Below are 18483 nucleotides of genomic sequence, written 5' to 3'. Positions count from 1 at the left end.
TGCTTGTACCAGGAGCTTGGTGTAAGGTACCTACAGAGATGGGACTCAGACCTTTGAAAAAGGGTCACCAGAAAGCTGGTGTTGGTATCTCTGAGGGAAGGTGATAAAGCTGTTATGGAAGTTAAGGATAAAACAAAACACACTGCCACTACCAGTGTGCAGAAATGCGCTGGGCAATGCCGAAAGACTAGCACCCCACTGGGAGAACCTAACAGGAAGCCAGCTAGTAAAGGAAAAGCATGGTTTACAGAATCCAAGTCCCAGCGTCACATAGCAGAGTTAAGAATAGAAAATTTGGGGCTGAGAGTCAACGCATTATTAACCAACACAGATGCTAAACAAAACAAAGTAGAGGCCAAATAAATGAACTCCAAACAAAAACGTATGGATAATTTCTGCTCATGATCTTATTGACATCAGGAATACTGAACAAGATGCTATAATTAAAATCTTCATCCAGCTCTACCACTAACTAGCAAGTAACTTAACATGAAGGAGCCTCAACAAGCTGCATAATATCAAGGTACCCCAGCTTTCATTCATTTTTTTTCTACTTCAGGATTGCTCTAAGGAGTCCGTAAGGAATATATGAGTGTTCTATCCAAATGCACAAAATCACTGTTAGCACAATTATAAATATTAAAAGGCACAAAGTCAAGAAGCAAATTAAATACACCCTAACATAAAAATTATTAAAGTGTGTAAGGAAGTATATAGCTATGCAGATAAAAAATTTTCTAATTTAGACTTTTGATGTCTACATATTAGTAAGCTAATAAACTGCATTTTTATTCTTAAACAAGTACAGACCCATACTTCTTCAAACTGGTTCAATAGGCAACTCAATGCAACATTGTCATCACACACCTAGCAGACTTACTCCACCACTCAGCCATGACATAATCTGTCATTTTGTATCAAAACGGGTGGTTCCCTATATTTAAAAAGATAACTGAATGTAGACTGTACCTTGGAACTGGTAAAAAAAAATTCAAACATATTAATGCATTGTAAGTGTATATTATATAGATATAGATATGTGGAAAAGAACCTTTGTCCTAAGAAATAACAGAGCCAAATAGGAATTTAAAAATTTAATTGAAAAGAACATTACAGTACATATTTGGGAAAGAAACTAGAAAAAAATTTCAAATGATACTTACCCCCTAATTAATGGCAGAAAAGTAGGAATTTCACTTTTGATTCTATGTATAAACTTTGCTCTAATTTGTAGCATTAAAAATTTTTCACATGTGGACATAAAGTGGAAAAACACACCAAAAACTTAAGTGTTATAACATCTATATTGAGTTATGAAAGCACATAAATAGCAGAATTTCTACAATATTCATATAGTGACTCTATTACCAGTGGTTCTCAACCTTTAACCTACTTCAGAATGACCCAGAAGGCCTATAAAAACGCAGACCACTGAGCCCCATACCCAGAGTTTCTGATTCAGTAGATCTGGGGGAGGACCTTAGAACTATATTTCTAACAAGTTCCCAGGTGATAATGACACTGCTAACCTGGTCAGCCCTCTATTCTGACCAAGGCAGAATAAAATTTCACATTATATCAGTACCTTCAAAGCAAAGACAGGATCTTGGAGAGATATTACAACCTAAAGAAAATTACTGAACTCTAAGTCCTCAATAGAAACTGAAAAAACTTCTGACTGACCGGTTACTATTATAAAACACAAAAAAATTTAAATGTACCTACTATTACAGTATAAGAGCTCCTACTAGGAGTAGTAGTTGGTTAGTTTTAAATTGGTAGGACAGATGTATTAGCATACTGGAGTGAGCGTAATAGTCATGGGCACCAGTCTGTATATCATACACATGGAATGCAGAACATTCCATAATCCATTTAAATGTAGCTTAAGAGAGTTTCAATCATAATGACAAGAATAAACAGGTTAATTCTTAGATGTCTACAATGATCATGCCATGTCCAGTAGCATCTTCTTCAAATATAAAAATATATGAAAAATAGGGCACCAAAGAAAATACTAAGATTCCTATTACCACCATAAAATATTGTCAAGTGCTTGCAAGTACATTCAGATGTTGTTCACAGTAGAAAACTTACAAGGACAATCACCAAAAAAATAAAATAAAAGTAAAATATATTAAGCTTTTTATTAAGTTAGTATAATTCCTATGATGGTTAGTATATCTCAGTCACAACTGCTGATGCTTCTTTAAGTTTTTACAATCAATATATGGAAGGCATGCAATAATAAGTTCTTCTTTTGTACATCCCTTCAGACAACATTTTTCTGAGTATGCTCTGCACTTTCTTTGGGGATGATTCCCCCAAAACAAATTGCTTAAGGTTTTAATTTTGTTTGTATTTTTCTTGTGAAATTCTACAATCTCATGAATATATGGACTGATATCTTGTGATGAGGAAAATATCTCTTGTCTTGTCTTAAAAGGCAAGTTGGCCTTTTTGTACTGATGCTCAGGCAGTGACTGCACCTTCAAATTGTTTAATGCTTCTTCCTGAGAGGCAAAAGTAGAGACTGTTGAGAGACAAGAAAAAATCCTACTTTATTAAAATCTTCCTTTAGCTGAAAGTTTAAATATAATGCTGTAATACTAGAGTCAGCTAATTTTGAAAACACAAGTAATCACATTTTAACTAGTAAAATGGTTATTTGAAAGCAATGTATATTTTTAACTAAAATAGTTGTAGGTATTGTTTTCCTATAAAAAAGGCCTAGAAACGTTTGCACATTTTTATGCAAAAATATTTTTGAGATATAACTCATATGCCATAAAATTGAGCATTTTAAAGTATACAATTAATATATTCACAAGGTTGTGCAAACATCACCACCACCTAATTCCAGAACATTTCTATCACCCACAAAAGAAACCCCCACCCATTAGCAGTCACTCCCATTTCCCTCTTCCTCTAGCCCCTGGCACCTACTAATCTACATTCTATTCTATGGATCTGCCTAAATCATACCATATGTGGCCACCTGTGTCTGGTTTCTTTCACTGAGCATAATATTTTCAAGGTTCAACCATGTTGTAGCCTCTCTAGCAATACTTTATTCTTTTTATGGCTGAATAATTTTCCATTGTATGGATATATCACATTTTGTTTACCTGTTTATCAGTTGATGAACATTTGGGCTGTTTCTACTTTTTGACTATTATGAATAGCACTGCTCTGAACACCCACATACAAGTTTTTGTGTGAACACATTTTCAATTTTCTTGGATACATACCTAGGAGTAGAACTGCTGGATCATATGGTAAATTTGTTTAACTTTTTTAGGAACCGCCAAACTATTTTCCACAGTGGTTGTACCATTTTACAATCCCACCACTAGGCTTCCAACTGCTACACATCTTCACCAACATTTGATATTTTCCATTTTTTGATGAGAGCCATCCTAATGGATGTGAAGTGGTATCCCATTGTAGTTACGATTTGCAATGACCTTGCAACTAATGATGTTGAGCATTTTTCATGTGCTTATCATATATCCTCCTTGTAGAAATGTCTATTCAAATCCTTTGCCAATTTCTAATTGAGTTATTTGTCTTTTACACACATTTTTAACTAAGTGGTTAGTAGAAGCCATTTTGGTTTTTGTTGAAATATAAAGAAATGGAGAAGTGGTGATACGCTCAATGAACTGATTATTTCTATTATACTGCTCTTACTCAATATTACTGATAATAAATTAAAATAACACCAGAAGGTAATTAATTGGCAGCTTGTTGGATTTCCATCATTGCCCTTGCCCATCTACAGTCCCTTTTGGAAGATATATTTGCCTCTAGCCACTGCTGTAGAGTCACCCATAGGCAGTCATAGAGTGATTCCACATTATATCCACAGATGAATAGTCAGGAGGTTGGCACCTGACCCCAAACAAACCAATCTACTACAGTGGCCAGCAATCCACGCCATGTGAAAAATAAGTTGGCTCAATCAGATTTCCTTCATTTTCTTTAAAATTAGAACTAAGAAGTAATGAGAACAAGATGAGTTAGAACTAAAACTGAAAGGATACTGTGAAGCTTATCATGACAAGCTAAAGTTATAAAGGAACATAGATATTAGAGGAGAAAAGATCCAGAGAGAGAAAGAGAGAAGGTGTTTTTAGCACTGACTTGATTCCTTAGGCTTTCCAGGGCCTTTCCAGATCCATTTACAGATCTTGTTTTTATAATAACTATCCTCCGCTTTTTTCTTGAGGGTATTTAGGAGAAACTCTGTCTCTTGCAGTGACAGTCCTATTAGAATACTCTATAACTTTGTATTTAGTAAATGCCTAAGATGAAATGTGGAATAGTAAAACTTTAGGACAGATATTAATCTATTCTAAAGTAGCAAATAAATAATGTCATCTAAGACAGATAAATATGTGATCAATTAAAGTGTGTCACGATGAACAGAGTACACTGAAGGGAAAAGTGAATTAGGTTGTCTATGCAGGTTGAAGAAAGACCTTCCTGGATGAGATGTGCCACGTTCTGTCACTTAAAGGGAAAAAAAAGGCAGACAATAAGAAGGAAATTTGTTCATGAATGAAGACAACTAGGGACTAGTTAATGAAAAGTACATGTCAAATTGGAGAGGGAACTTAAAGGGAAACAAGCTGTACTCATCAGGAAACAAGAAAGGTTAAAAATGAGTATTCAAATCAATGAACTTGAAAAAGAGCAACAGAGATAACTCAAATAAGAAGGAAAGAAATCAATGAATTATAGAAACAAAACAATATAAAGGTTTAGAAAACCAAAAGTTGGTTCTTTTAAAGGATTAATAAAATAGAACTTTAGCCAGACTAATCAAGGAAAAAAAAAGATGAAAGTGAACAAAATACACTAGGAAAAAAAGGACTACAATACAGATACAACTGCGGTTCATGCAAATCAACATCAAAAAAACAAAACAACCCAATCAAAAAATGTACAGAAGAACTGAACAGACATTTTTCCAGAGAGGAAATGCAGATGGCCAACAGGAACATGAAAAGATGCTCAACCTCGCTAATCATCAAGGAAATGAGTCAAATCAAAACCACAGTGAGATATAACCTCATACCTACCAGAATGGCTATCATCAAAACTAACATAAATAACCATTGTTGGCAAGGATGAGGGGAAAAGGGAACCCTTGTACTGTTGGTGAGAATGTAAACTGGTGCAGCCACTCTAGAAAACAGTCTGGAGGTTTCTCAGAAAACTAAAACTAGAACTACCATATGACCCAGCAATTTCACTTCTGGGTATATATATATCCAAAAGAAACAATACACTAATTCGAAAAGATACAGGCACCCCAATGTTCGTAGCAGCATATTTACAATTGCCAAGATATGGAAGCAATCTAAGTGTCCATCAACATATAAATGGATAGAAAAAGATGTGAGAGAGATATATATGTATGTATGTATGTATGTTTGTATGTATATATAATGGAATATTACTCAGCCATAAAAAGAATGAGATTTTGCCATCTGCAGCAACATGGATAGACTTGGAGGGTATTATGCTAAGTGAAGTAAGTCAGACAGAGAAACACAAATACTGTATGATATCACTATATGTGGAATCTAAAAAATACAACAAATAGTGAATATAACAAAAAAGAAGCAGTCTCACAGATATAGAGAAGAAATGAATGGTTACCAGTGAGGAGAGGGAAGGGAGGAGAGGTAAGATAGGGGTGGGGGATTATGAGGTAAAACAATTATGTATAAAATAAGCTACAAGGATATATTGAACAATACCAGCAATATAGCCAATATTTTATAATAGCCAATATTTTATAACTATAAATGGAGTATAAAAATTGTACACCTGTAACATATAATATTGTACACCAACTATACTTCAATTAAAAACATTTTTTTAAACCATAAGCCTATTTCACTTACAAATGTTTGTTTGAAAGTCCCAAATAAGGTATTAGTCAACTGAATCCATGAACGTATTTTACAAATATATTAAGAAAGTGTTTATCCCAGAAATGCAAGATCACAAAATCTATCAATGCAATTTACTATATTAATAGACTCCCATCCTCACTCTCAGCTGGTTTTGCTTTCTACTTTATAAGAAAATTGAAGGAATCAGAAGATAACTTGTATTTGTTCCCTTCACCATCTTTTTACTCATCTCTTAACATCCATACCCATAATTCTGCCTTCCTAAGTATTTCCATAGATGAATTATCCACTCTAAAACCAATTCCTCCACTTATGGACTAGATCTACTTCCTCCTGCCCACTCCAGGATATCACTCCAGTAGTGCTTCTCTTTATCTTTCTTTCATCATTATTTTTTCACTTCTAGCGAACCACTCCTATCAGCAAACAAATGTGCTATTTCTCCCACTTAAAAAAAAAACAAAAAAAAAACAAGAAACACTTCTCTTGGCCCTGCTTACCATCCAATTTTTTTTCTCTCCTCTGTAGCAAAACTCCTTCTGTATTTATTAATTCATTTCTCTTCTCTTATTCTGTCTGAAATGCATTCTATACAGGCTTTTATTCCATCACTCCACCAAAACTTCTCTCATAAAGCTCACAAACGACCTCTATATTGCTAAATTCAACAGCCAACTCTCATTTAACTAATAAAAACCACTCCTTCTTGATATGCTTTCTTCACTTGGTTTTCAGGATACCACATTTTCTCTCCTTCCCACCTAACTATTTGCCCCTTTCTACCTCCTTTGCAAGTACTTCCTCTTCAGTTTTTTTAATGTTGATGTCTCCCAGAGCTCAGTCCTTGGTACTCTTTTCAATCTATACTTACTCTATTCATGATTTCATCCAGTATTATGGCTTAAAAAATTATCTATATACCTATGGCTCCTTAATTTCTTTCTTTAAGCAAATTTTTTCTTCCAAACTCCAGATTCATATATCCTACTTGCTACGCAACACCTCCACTCTGATGTCTCAAACTCAACATGTTTAAAACTCCACCTGAATTTTTCAAACTCAAAATGTCCAAAGCTGAACTACTAATACTGTTTTCCAAACCTGTTCCACTTGAGGCCTTTCCTATTTCAGTTGATAGTAACCCTATCCTTCCAGGTGTTCAAAGCAAAAACTCTGAAATCACATATTTTTTAACATATTGGAGTAATTCCTGATTTTTCTTTTTTATCATCTCTTACATCATATCTGCCCAAATATATCTAGATTATAACAGTTTTCACTGCTTCCACTCACTGCTACCATCCTTATCCAGATGCTATCCTCTCTAATACCTTCCTAATAGGTCTCTCTGTTTCTACTCTTGCCTCCCTACAGTCTATCCTCAACACAGTGGTGAAAGTGATCCCTTTAAAATGTCAATTGTGTCACTCCTCTGCTCAAAAACCTGTAACGACTCCTTGCAAATGCTATAAGAAAAAAAAAAGAAGAGTGGTATAAAGTTTAGAAAGTAAGTGACAAAAAACTATTAAGATAGTTCCACATAATTACTGGATTAAAATCAACCTGTAAAACTCAACTGCATTTCTCTAACCAATGATCACTAACTAAAAATATAATTAACAAGTATTTACAATAGCAACAAAATTAAAGTATTAAGCATTAACTTAGCCAACAATACAGAAAGTCTCTATAGAGAAAACTTTAAAATTCTAATGACAGAATACAAAGATATTCCATGTTTTTGGCTGGGATGACTTTTTGTTAAAAAGATGTCAATTCTCTTCAAATTATTCTCTGTAATTCCATGCATCCAATTTAAATTCCAGATGGGTTTTTATAAAATAAATTCAATAAGCTTACTCTTAAATATATATGTAAGGATAAAGGCAGAGGATTAGTTCAGTCAATCTTAAGGGAAAAAAATAAACATTGGAGACTTGCTCTCCAAGATAAATGACATCCTACAGAGTCATAGTACTAAAACAGTGTAGTAATAATACAAAGTCAAACAAAAAGACCAATTAAATAAGAATCTCAGACAAACTTAATAAACAATAAAAGTGGCTCTACAATCAATGGGAAAAAACCGATTGTTCAGTAGATGGTATTCAGAAAATTATCTCCTCACGTAGAGAAAAGTAAGACACTGAGAAAACTAAGATAGTATCCCTAGCAGAACAGAACCAAAAATGGGCCCCAGAATTAAGGACCTAATGAGAACAGTAAAACTATAAAATTAACAGAAGAACAGAAAAGGAACCTCTAAAACTTTTGAAAGTTTTATTCATACTTTTGAAAGTATGAACAATAAGGCAAAACACTTATCGTCTAATTGTATAAAAATTAAGACTTTCTGTCAAACACCAGTAGACAGATGACAGAATAGGAGAACATATTTGTAATATCTAAAACCTACAGATGATTATTATTGTATCTAGATTTTGAATAACTCTTACAAATCAACTGGAAGATGACAATTCCAACAAAAAGTGAGCAAAATGTATAAACAGGAAATTTTCAGAAAAAAGGAACCCAAGAGGCTAATATGTATATGAAGAGGTGCTCAAATTCAGAGCAAATTAAGACAAAAATGAGACACTATTTCACACCTGTGGCACTGGCAAAAGTTAAAAATTGTATAATGTTAATTCTTGACACGGATACAAGAACACAGGAATCCTCATGTACTAGTGGTGCAACTATAAATTGGTGTAACCATTCTGCAAAGCAATCTGAATGCACCTCAAAGAAATTAAGCATACATATATTTTATGATACATCATTTCTACCCCTAGGTATATATCCCAGAGAAATGTCCACACAGATCCATAAGGGGGCATATACAATGATGCTCACTGCAGTGTTATTTATAGTGGCAGGGAGTTGAAGGCTATATAGGTTAGATGTTCATCACTATGAGAAAGAATAAGTAAAATGTGAGGAATGTGTATGAATATTATGCAGCAGTTTGAAGCAATGACTAAAAGTTCACATAGCAATAATAAGATATAGATCTCAAATACCATTTAGATATATTTTTAAAATACATGCACAGGAAATAATGCACAATTTGCAATAAAATGTATACAAACAAAAATACATAATAAAACATTGGAATGGCTGCCTATGGGAGGAGGAGAATGGGCATGAAGAAAGGAGGTATGTGGAGACTAATCATCTTCTAACATACCATATAATTTATTTATGTTTATTGTCTATCTTCACTCTTCTGTAAGCTTCATGAAGGCAAGAACCTTCACTGCCTCCTGAGTGAAACTGTTCACTCTTATATCCCAAGCAGCATGAATAATACCTAATATACAACAGGCACACAAATTTTGTTGAATTAATATATAAATAGAGAGGCTCTGCATAGCCAGTTGTGATAATGATATCTAAAGAAACAAGCAAATGAACAAAAAACAAGAGCAGATGAATGAAGACCAAGAATGGGGGAATACAGCCTATCTAACTGGAATAGGGGTTATGGATTATGAAAAACTGGTGATGAAACTTTGATGATTTCACCTGGCACTAAGAGTTAGGCAGCACCAGGCTCAGCCAGAATTTAGAAATATGACATTAGCTTCATGGTGCCACACTATGAGGTAAGCATGAGACATGGCCCATACATTCAGGATCCACTAACAAGAAGCACACATCTCAAATTCAAGTTATGCATGAGTAGTCCTGAAAAAAAGCATTTTTGAATATCAGTGTATCAAACTATCTTTTCCTGTGTCAGACTCAAATAGATCATCAGAAGATTAAAGTTGTTGATAACTGACTTGATCTAATATAGAAATATATTCTGCTGATATAAGCTAAATAAAAATTAATCAACTTTACAGCAACATTCACATGTAAAAGAAATTGCATACTTATATATTCTATGTTGGAATTCTATATTGGAAACACATACCTCTCTACAACTTCTAAATTAGTCACTAGAAATTAATAGGACTACATGTCATCTTTCCTTATAGATTAAGAATTCTTTAAATTTTAATTACACATTCATATTGACAACTTAAATCTATTTTTCATTATTCCATATATCTTAAAACAACCATGGTTTTATTGCCACATGATATTTCCACTTCATCAAACTGTCCTTTATATAGTTCCCATAGTAACATGTTTAATGGGTATGAGAACTCTGAAATATTATCAGATGTATTTTCATTTCCTACGAATCCTGTTTCATTGCAGATCCCTCCTCATTGAATTATGACATGTTCTCCTTCAGGGGATTGTGAATAATACCTGAGACAAAGGAGTCATTAATCAGCTCTGAGTTTTAAAGTTGACTTTTTATTAATGAAAAAAGAGTCTCCAGAGTAGGCTTTGTCGAGAAAAAGGATTCTAAACTCTTTTTCAATAATAAACTCAAGCTTGGATGACTGAAGGTAAAATTTTGACTAGGGTATAGGTAATGAGAGCACAGTATTTGATGTGAGAGAAATGCCCACTGAACATGAAGTAGAAAGGGTAGGTCCACCTTGCATTTCTGGGAGAAAAGAGTAATGAAGAAATAGAGAAGTGAACTAGTCCCTTGTTACTGAAAGAGCGGTGTCCAACTAACGGAATAAGCATCACCTGGGAGCTTATAAAAATGTAGACTCTCAGGTCCCACCCCAGACCTACTGAATCAGAATCTGTATATTAACAGTATTCCCCAGGTGATTCATATACACATTAAAGTATGAATATCAACTGAACTAAGGTACTATTTAGAGACTGGTGAGAAACAGTTCCTTCTTTGTAAGAGCAGGATAAAGTGAGTTTATATGTAGGTGGTTTTGATGGTGGAAAATGATCAAGATTCAGTCTGATGCTTTCTATTGTTTCTGTCTTTAAAAGTTTTCATTCCCCTTATATGCAGATGGCATGATACTCTATATAGAAAACCCTAAAGACTCCACACAAAAACTACTAGAACTGCTAAACAAATTTAGCAAGGTAGTAGGACAAGATTAACATACAGAAATCTGTTGCATTTATTTACACTAACAATGAGATATCAGAAACAGATAGTAAAAAAAAAAAATCCCTTTTAAAATCACATCAAAAAAAAGAAAAATACCTAGGAATAAACCTGACCAAGGAGAGAAAGACTTATACCCTGAGAACTATAAAACATTGATAAAGGAAACTGAAGATGATTCAAAGAAATGGAAAGATATCCCATGCTCTTGGATTGGAAGAAATCTACAGATTTAATGCGATCCCTGTCAAATGACCCATGACATTTTTCACAGAACTAGAACAAATAATCCTAAAATTAATATGGACCCACAAAAGACCCAGAATTGCCAAAGCAATCCTAAGGAAAAAGAACAAAGCTGGAGACATAACCCTCTCAGACTTTAGACAATACTACAATCCTATAGTCGTCAAAACAGTGTGATATTGGCACAAAAATAGACATAGGGATCAACTGAACAGACTAGAGAGCCCAGAAATAAACTGACACACCTACGGTCAATTAATCTTCAACAAAAGAGACAAGAATATACAATGGAGAAAAGACAGTCTTTTCAGCAAGTGGTGCTGGGAAAGCTGGACAGCCCCACATAAATCAATGAGGGTAGAACACTCCCTCACACCATACACAAAAATAAACTCAAAATGTCTTAAAGACTTAAATATAAGACATGACACCATATAACTCCTAGTAGAGAACATAGGCAAAACATTCTCTGACATAAATCATACCAATGTTTTCTTAGGTCAGTCTCCCAAGGCAATAGAAATAAAAGCAAAAATGAGAAAAGGGGACCTAATCAAACTTATAAGCTTTTGCACAGCAAAGGAAACCATAAACGAAATGAAAAGACAACCTACAGAATGGAAGAAAATATTTGCAAATGATGTGACCAACAAGGGCTTAATTTCCAAAATATACAAACAGCTCATATAGCTCAATATAAAACAAAATAAACAACCCAGTCAAAAACTGGGCAGAAGAACTAAATAGACACTTCTCCAAAGAAGACTGCAGATGGTCAATGGGCACATGAAAAGGTGCTCAACATCGCTAGTTATTAGAGAAATGCAAATCAAAACTACAATGAGGTATTACCTCACACTGGTCAGAATGGCCATCATCAAAAGGTCTACAAATAATAAATGCTGGAGAGGGTGTGGAGTAAAGGGAACCCTCCTACACTGTTGGTGGGAATGTAAATTGGTACAGCCACTATGAAGAACAGTATGGAGGTTCCTTTAAAAATTATTGGGTTGGCCAAAATGTTCATTTGTTTTTGTTTTTTTTTCCCATAAGATGGCTCTGGTAGCGTTTAGTTGTCTTTAACTTCATTCGAAACAATTTTGTTAGTTTGTATTGTGACAGCTGTCATATCAGCATATTAAAAAAAAAAAAAACTTATCAGGGGTTTCCCTGGCGGTCCGGTGGTTAAGACTTCGCCTTCCAATGCAGGGGTTTGGGTTCAATCCCTGGCAGAGAGTTAAGATCCCACATGCCTCTCAGCCAAAAAACGAAAACATAAAACAGAAGCAATATTGTAACAAATTCAATAAAGACTTTAAAAATGGTCCACACCAAAAAAAATCTAAAAAGAAAAAAAACCTTATCAAAATTGGTGAATTTTTGTGTAGCCATCTTAATATTGAAGATGGAAGAAAAATAGCAACATTTTCAGTATATTATGCTTCATTAATATTTCAAGAAAGGTAAAAATGCAACTGAAACGCAAAAAAAAATATTTGTGCAGTGTATGGAGAAGGTGCTGTGACTGATCGACTGTGTCAAAAGTGATTTGCGAAGTTTTGTGCTGGAGGTTGCTCACTGGACAATGATCCATAGTCGGGTAGACCAGTTGAAGTTGACAGCGATCAAATCGAGACATTAATTGAGAACAATCAACGTTATACCATGCAGGAGATAGCCGACATACTCAAAATATCCAAATCAAGCAATGAAAATCATTTGCACTAGCTTGGTTATATTAATCACTTTGATGTTTGGGTTCCACATAAGTTAAGCAAAAAACCTTCTTGACCATATTTCCACATGTGATTCTCTACTGAAATGTAATGAAAACATTCCGTTTTTAAAACAAATTGTGACAGGCGATGAAAAGTGGACACTGTACAATGAAGTGGAATGGAAGAGATCATGGGGCAAGTGAAATGAACCACCACCAACCACACCAAAGGCCGGTCTTCAGCCAAAGAAGGGGATGTTGTGTATATTGTGGGACTGGAAGGGAATCCTCTACTATGAGCTCCTTCCTGAAAACCAAACAATTAATTCCAACAAGCACTGCTCCCAATTAGACCAACTGAAAGCAGCACTCAACAAAAAGCATCTGGAATTAGTCAACAGAAACCACATAATCTTCCATCAGGATAACGCAAGACCACATGTTCCTCTGATGACCAGGCAAAAACTGTTACAGCTTGGCTGGGAAGTTCTGATTCATCTGCCATATTAACCAGACACTGCATCTTCAGATTTCCATTTATTTTGGTCTTTACAAAATTCTCTTAATGGAAAAAAATTTCAATTCCCTGGAAGATTGTAAAAGGCACCTGGAACAGTTCTTTGCTCAAAAAGATATAAAGTTTTGGGAAGATGGAATTATGAAGTTGCCTGGAAAATGGCAGAGGGTAGTGGGACAAAATGGTGAATACATTGTTCAACAGTTATTGGTGAAAATGAAAAATGTGTCTTTTATTTTTACTTAAAAGCCAAAGGAACACACACAATGGAATATTACTCATCCATAAAAAAGAATGAAATAATGCCATTTGCAGCAACATGGATGGACCTAGAGATTATCATATTAAGTGAAGTAAGTCAGACAGAGAAAGACAAATATCATGATTATCACTTATATGTGGAATCTTAAAAAATGATACAAATGAACTTATTTACAAACAGAAATAGACATAGAAAACAAACTTATGGTTACTAAAGGAGAAAGGGGGGAGGGACAAATTAGAAGTACGGGACTAACAGATACACACTACTATATATAAAGTAAATTAAAAAAGGACTTCCTGTGTAGCACAGAGAACTATATTCAATATCTTGTAATAACCTATAATGGAAAAAAATCTGAAAAAGAATATATACAAATATACATATATAACTAATCTAATAACTAAACTAATATTATATATAAATATAACTGAGTCAATTTGCTGTATACCCGAAACTAACACATTGTAAATCAAATACACATCAATAAAAACAGTTTTATTCTCTTAGCAGCAATAATCTTATAAGATTTATTCATTCATTCATTAAAGAAGAATAAGTGCTTATCAGAATATAGCTAATACTTTATAACTTTAAATGGAATATAATCTATAGAAATTTTGATTCACCATGTTATACACCTGAGACTAATATTGTAAACCAACTATACCTCAAAACAAAAAAAAAGAATAAGTGCTTATAATGTGCTAGGCAATGTTTTAGTTTGTTTCAGTCATCTACATTAGGGTCTCTCTTTTGGCACGATAGTCTAACTCCTTTCCTTAATTTCAGAAATCTTGACTTTTGCAAAACTTGTCCAAATCGAATCAACTGAATTACTATAAAAGGCAATAACTTCAATGACACTACACTCTATAGACCACAGTCTACAAATAAAGTGCATTTTCTTTTAAAATGGCAAACATATTGGAACTAAAGTGTGTTAGTCACAAAATGTAAAAACAGAAGAATGGATCTGAAACAAAAACATTCTTCCTAAAGACTGCTTAAAAGCATTAAGTATAAATTCAATACATATTAAGCACATACCCTGTGCTCAGCCCTCTGCTAGACATTTCAGATAAAAACATACATGAGCAATCCCTATAATATGGTATGGCATACAGGGCTGGCCTTAAGAGATTGAGACTTGCCAGTAGCACAAGCCTAGTTCTTAGAAAGACCCTGCATTTTGTTTAATGCTCTGTTGTCCCAGTCTTGAAATTCTCAATAATTTTATTTTTTGGCTTGTATGTGAAGTCTGATGGTACAGAGGACCATGTGTTTGAGCAGAGGAGATACGCACAAGAAAGGTAAAAAGCGTTATATTTTAGTACCTTTAACGGTTTTTCCTGCTTTTCGAACAAGGGGCCCTGCATTTTTATTTGCACTAGGCCGGGCCAATTATGTAGCAGGTCCTGATGATAGTTAAATATTAGAGTTAAATATAAATAGTTAAATAGAATTATGTGTTTGGGCTTCCCTGGTGGCGCAGTGGTTGAGAGTCCGCCTGCCGATGCAGGGGACACAGGCTCGTGCCCCGGTCCGGGAGGATCTCACATGCTGTGGAGCAGCTAGGCCCGTGAGCCATGGCCGCTGAGCCTGTGCTCCGCAACGGGAGAGGCCACAACAGTGAGAGGCCCACGTACCGCAAAAAAAAAAAGAATTATGTGTTAGATATTGCGGTAGAATGGAGAATGGAGTGAGTAGCTATGAAATGGTCAGTGATGAGTTCACAGGTAAAATGATACCTAAATCAGGCTTTGAAGGACAAAATAGAGTTTGCCAGGTGACAAGGGCACTGCAGAAAGGGAAAGCGAGGGAAACAGCATTATTCTTATACAAATGTGTTGACTTACTACGTGTACACTTCTTTCCTCCAAGTTACAAAAAACAAAAACAAAAACTTCATAGAGGTTTTGTATATGTATTAGGCACAAATTCCATTTCCTGCAGAAGTTCCATGCCTGGCAGAGCAAATTCGGGAATAAGAAATGTACAAAGATGAAGAAACATGCCTCTGGTTTAGATTTTTACCTGGGTTTGTCGCTCTCCTCCAGACCGGGAAAGTGGTTTGGGAGCTTTCTAACCGGTCAGGGATGAAGGTGTCAACCTTCTCCGAGGCCTGGGAAAGCAGCTGTGTGAAAGGCTTTTCCTCCTCAATGTGGCTCTAGTTAACACTGCCACAGAGTTTTACTATTTCTTGCAGTAGATGCCTGCCGCACAATTTCCTGGCTCGACTAATGTCGTTCAGCTCACGGGAGACCCGAACTAGCAGGAGCCCGACACACAAACAGAGGAGCCGCGGCATCCCTGGACCCCCGATACAGACAAGCCCGCCGAGGGCCCTAACTGCCGGCTGCCCCACGACTGCGCGTGCGCACCTGGCGACCTTCTGATTCTCGCGTGCGGACCTCGCGAGAACTTCAAGACTAGGTGAGCGGCGCGGGCGCCTAAACTTCCCGCGTTACACGGGGCTCTCAGGCCGTCCCAGGTGGCTGCCTGTAATTTTTAAAATGATTGATTAGTTTTTCTTGCCATCCTCACTAGGGAGACTCATCAAATGAAATATGGGGCCGTAGTTAACGCGTCCCTCTAGTGGAATGCGTTTCCCGTCTCTTTTACCTGTTGGGACGTCGCTTCCTTCGAGAAACCTCTCATTTTCTTCATGGCGTTTATCTAGGTAGGTTTCCTCACATTTATTTGTGCGCCTGTTTGATAATTTCTTCCCCTAATCCCCGGGTTTCACGAAGGCAATGCCGGCGTCTGTTCTTGCTTCCCATTGTACCTCAGGGCCTGACGCATAGTTGGCAATCAAATATGTCGAAACGTGTGCACGTTTTAAAGTCCGCTGCAAAGCTTTCTGAGGAAATTCCTACCAGTTCTGCAGGGAGAAATGGGCCTTAGCCTCAATCTCCAGAACAAAGAGAGGACTTGGGATAATCTAGTTTTTTTTGTTTATAGATTATAGAGGATTGTCCATTGCCAAATTATTAGTGTCAAGTTTAGTACTAGCCGGTTATTTTATCAGCAAAAGTGAGCTTATTCAGGAATAGCCAGAGGAATGCAATTCAGGACATGTGAACCATGACAGGCCGTATGCAAATCCAGAGAATGAGGAAGAGAACTTGCTTTTATAGAGAAAAGGGGGGGAAGCTGGGAGGGGGTGTGATAACCAAAGAGTCCACTGAGGAAGCTGGGAGTCCAAAGTATGGGGTCTTCTCCTTGGCTGGACTGCTTAGTCTCCGATTGGCTGGGATATGCGGGCCGGAGAGAAGCTTTTTTTCTTCCTGCTGGATTATAAGTAGAGGCGCCGTCCTCTTGGATATGTAGGCAACTGTCTCTTCATGTGTGGAGCAATTGATGATGCATGGCAGGGCCTGAGAGTGCCCCCTTCAGGTCTATCTTGGCTACAATTTTAGTTGATGGTGTGACAGGGCCTTGTAGAGGATTTGCCTTGTAAGAATATCAGCATTTCGCTAAACTAAGAGGGAAGGGGCAGGGAAGTGCAGCATAATCGGTATAGGTTGCCTTGTCATTTTCAATGAAATTTTATTTTATTAGAGTGTGTCGGCGCTGAAGGGTGTGCTAGCAGCCACAAGGGGGCAGTCAGGGGCCGTCTCAGGAGTAGTCAACTTCAGGATGCCAAAGCCTCAGAGGCTCCAGCAATTGTCAACGCTATTCTCACCTCTTTCCTTTAAAATGTTATTTTTTCCCCTTCTCCTTTCTGCCTTCTGCCTCTATACCTTTTTCTCCATTTCCTGTTCGCCCAGCCTTGCCCTGCTTCCCAGAGGCATCCATGAGTGCTGTTACATTAACTGGCAGTCGGATTTTTTTAAAGATTGATGTAATTTGATTAGCACAATTTCATCACCTACTTTGATAAACAATTCATGTCCAAACTATAGTGGCCATGAGTCCTAGGCAGAACTTTATCTGGGAAACCCTGTGAGAAAGGAAAATTATCATTATACTGAGAGGAAGATTTTTTTTAAAGCAAAAAAAAGCCAAAACCAAACAAAAAACACCTCTCAAGCAATGTATGTCAGAACCACGCAAATTTATACTCCCATTCTCTTTGTACTCTCTATATTCTCACCCTCCTTTGTACTTCTTCATACCATTCATTAAAGACTGACATACTATATATTTTACTTCTCCATATTTTCTGTCTCCTCCTACCAAATGTAAGCTCCATGCAGTTGATGGTGAAAGACTTCAGTGTTATCCAAGTATGATGTGAGAACTAGTGGGGTGGGGAGCAGACCTCAGAGCAAATGGAGTTCTGGAATTGACAATGAGCAATATGCTGGGGAATAAGTAAGATATGAATGGAAGTGTTAAAATCAGCAACAGAGATTTCATGATGAAAGTGTAACTCTTGGAAAATGTTGACTTTCTCCCTGAAGAGTTACATTCTGTTGGTCTCTGCTTCCCTAATGAGAAGGAACTCTTTGGGAGGTGGCCTTGGGGAGGACATGATGAACTTCAGAGGTTTGGTTATGATTAGCCATATAAGTACATTTTCTCTACAAAAGCTAGCTAACAATGTATTGATATGTAGGTTAAAGAAACTGACTAAATACTAGATGATACCGTGCTGGTTTACCATTCTAACAAATGTTCATATCATTTCACAGTTTATTTTGCTTACATAAATGTTCCGTAAATTCTAAAATGGTGAACCTGAATGCATTTTTTTTTTACCAATCTAGTTCTTTTCTAAAAAAAAAAATTGACTTATTTTTTTTAGTTCTCAATATGACTGTTCATTTATGTCACTTAAAAATATTTACTTGAATCTCTTAGAAGCATGAAAGTACT

The 18483-nt window shown here is 36.0% G+C and overlaps 1 protein-coding gene across 1 annotated transcript; it reads right to left on the bottom strand.

Annotated features, from left to right (window-relative positions):
- Positions 1–2105: 2105 nt before the first annotated feature.
- Positions 2106–15970, bottom strand: INSL6 (insulin like 6; the record flags this gene model as incomplete). The annotated part of the gene is given in 5 exon segments (XM_081237920.1): positions 2106–2177; positions 2179–2201; positions 2204–2533; positions 15697–15829; positions 15833–15970. Coding segments are annotated over 5 exon segments (696 nt in total).
- Between the last annotated feature and the right edge of the window lie 2513 nt (positions 15971–18483).

The sequence above is a fragment of the Mesoplodon bidens genome (genome assembly GCF_964165515.1).
Source record: "Mesoplodon bidens genome assembly, chromosome: 6".
In the NCBI taxonomy this organism is placed as follows: Eukaryota; Metazoa; Chordata; class Mammalia; order Artiodactyla; family Ziphiidae; genus Mesoplodon; species Mesoplodon bidens.
This window is presented reverse-complemented; position numbering and strand designations above follow the sequence as displayed.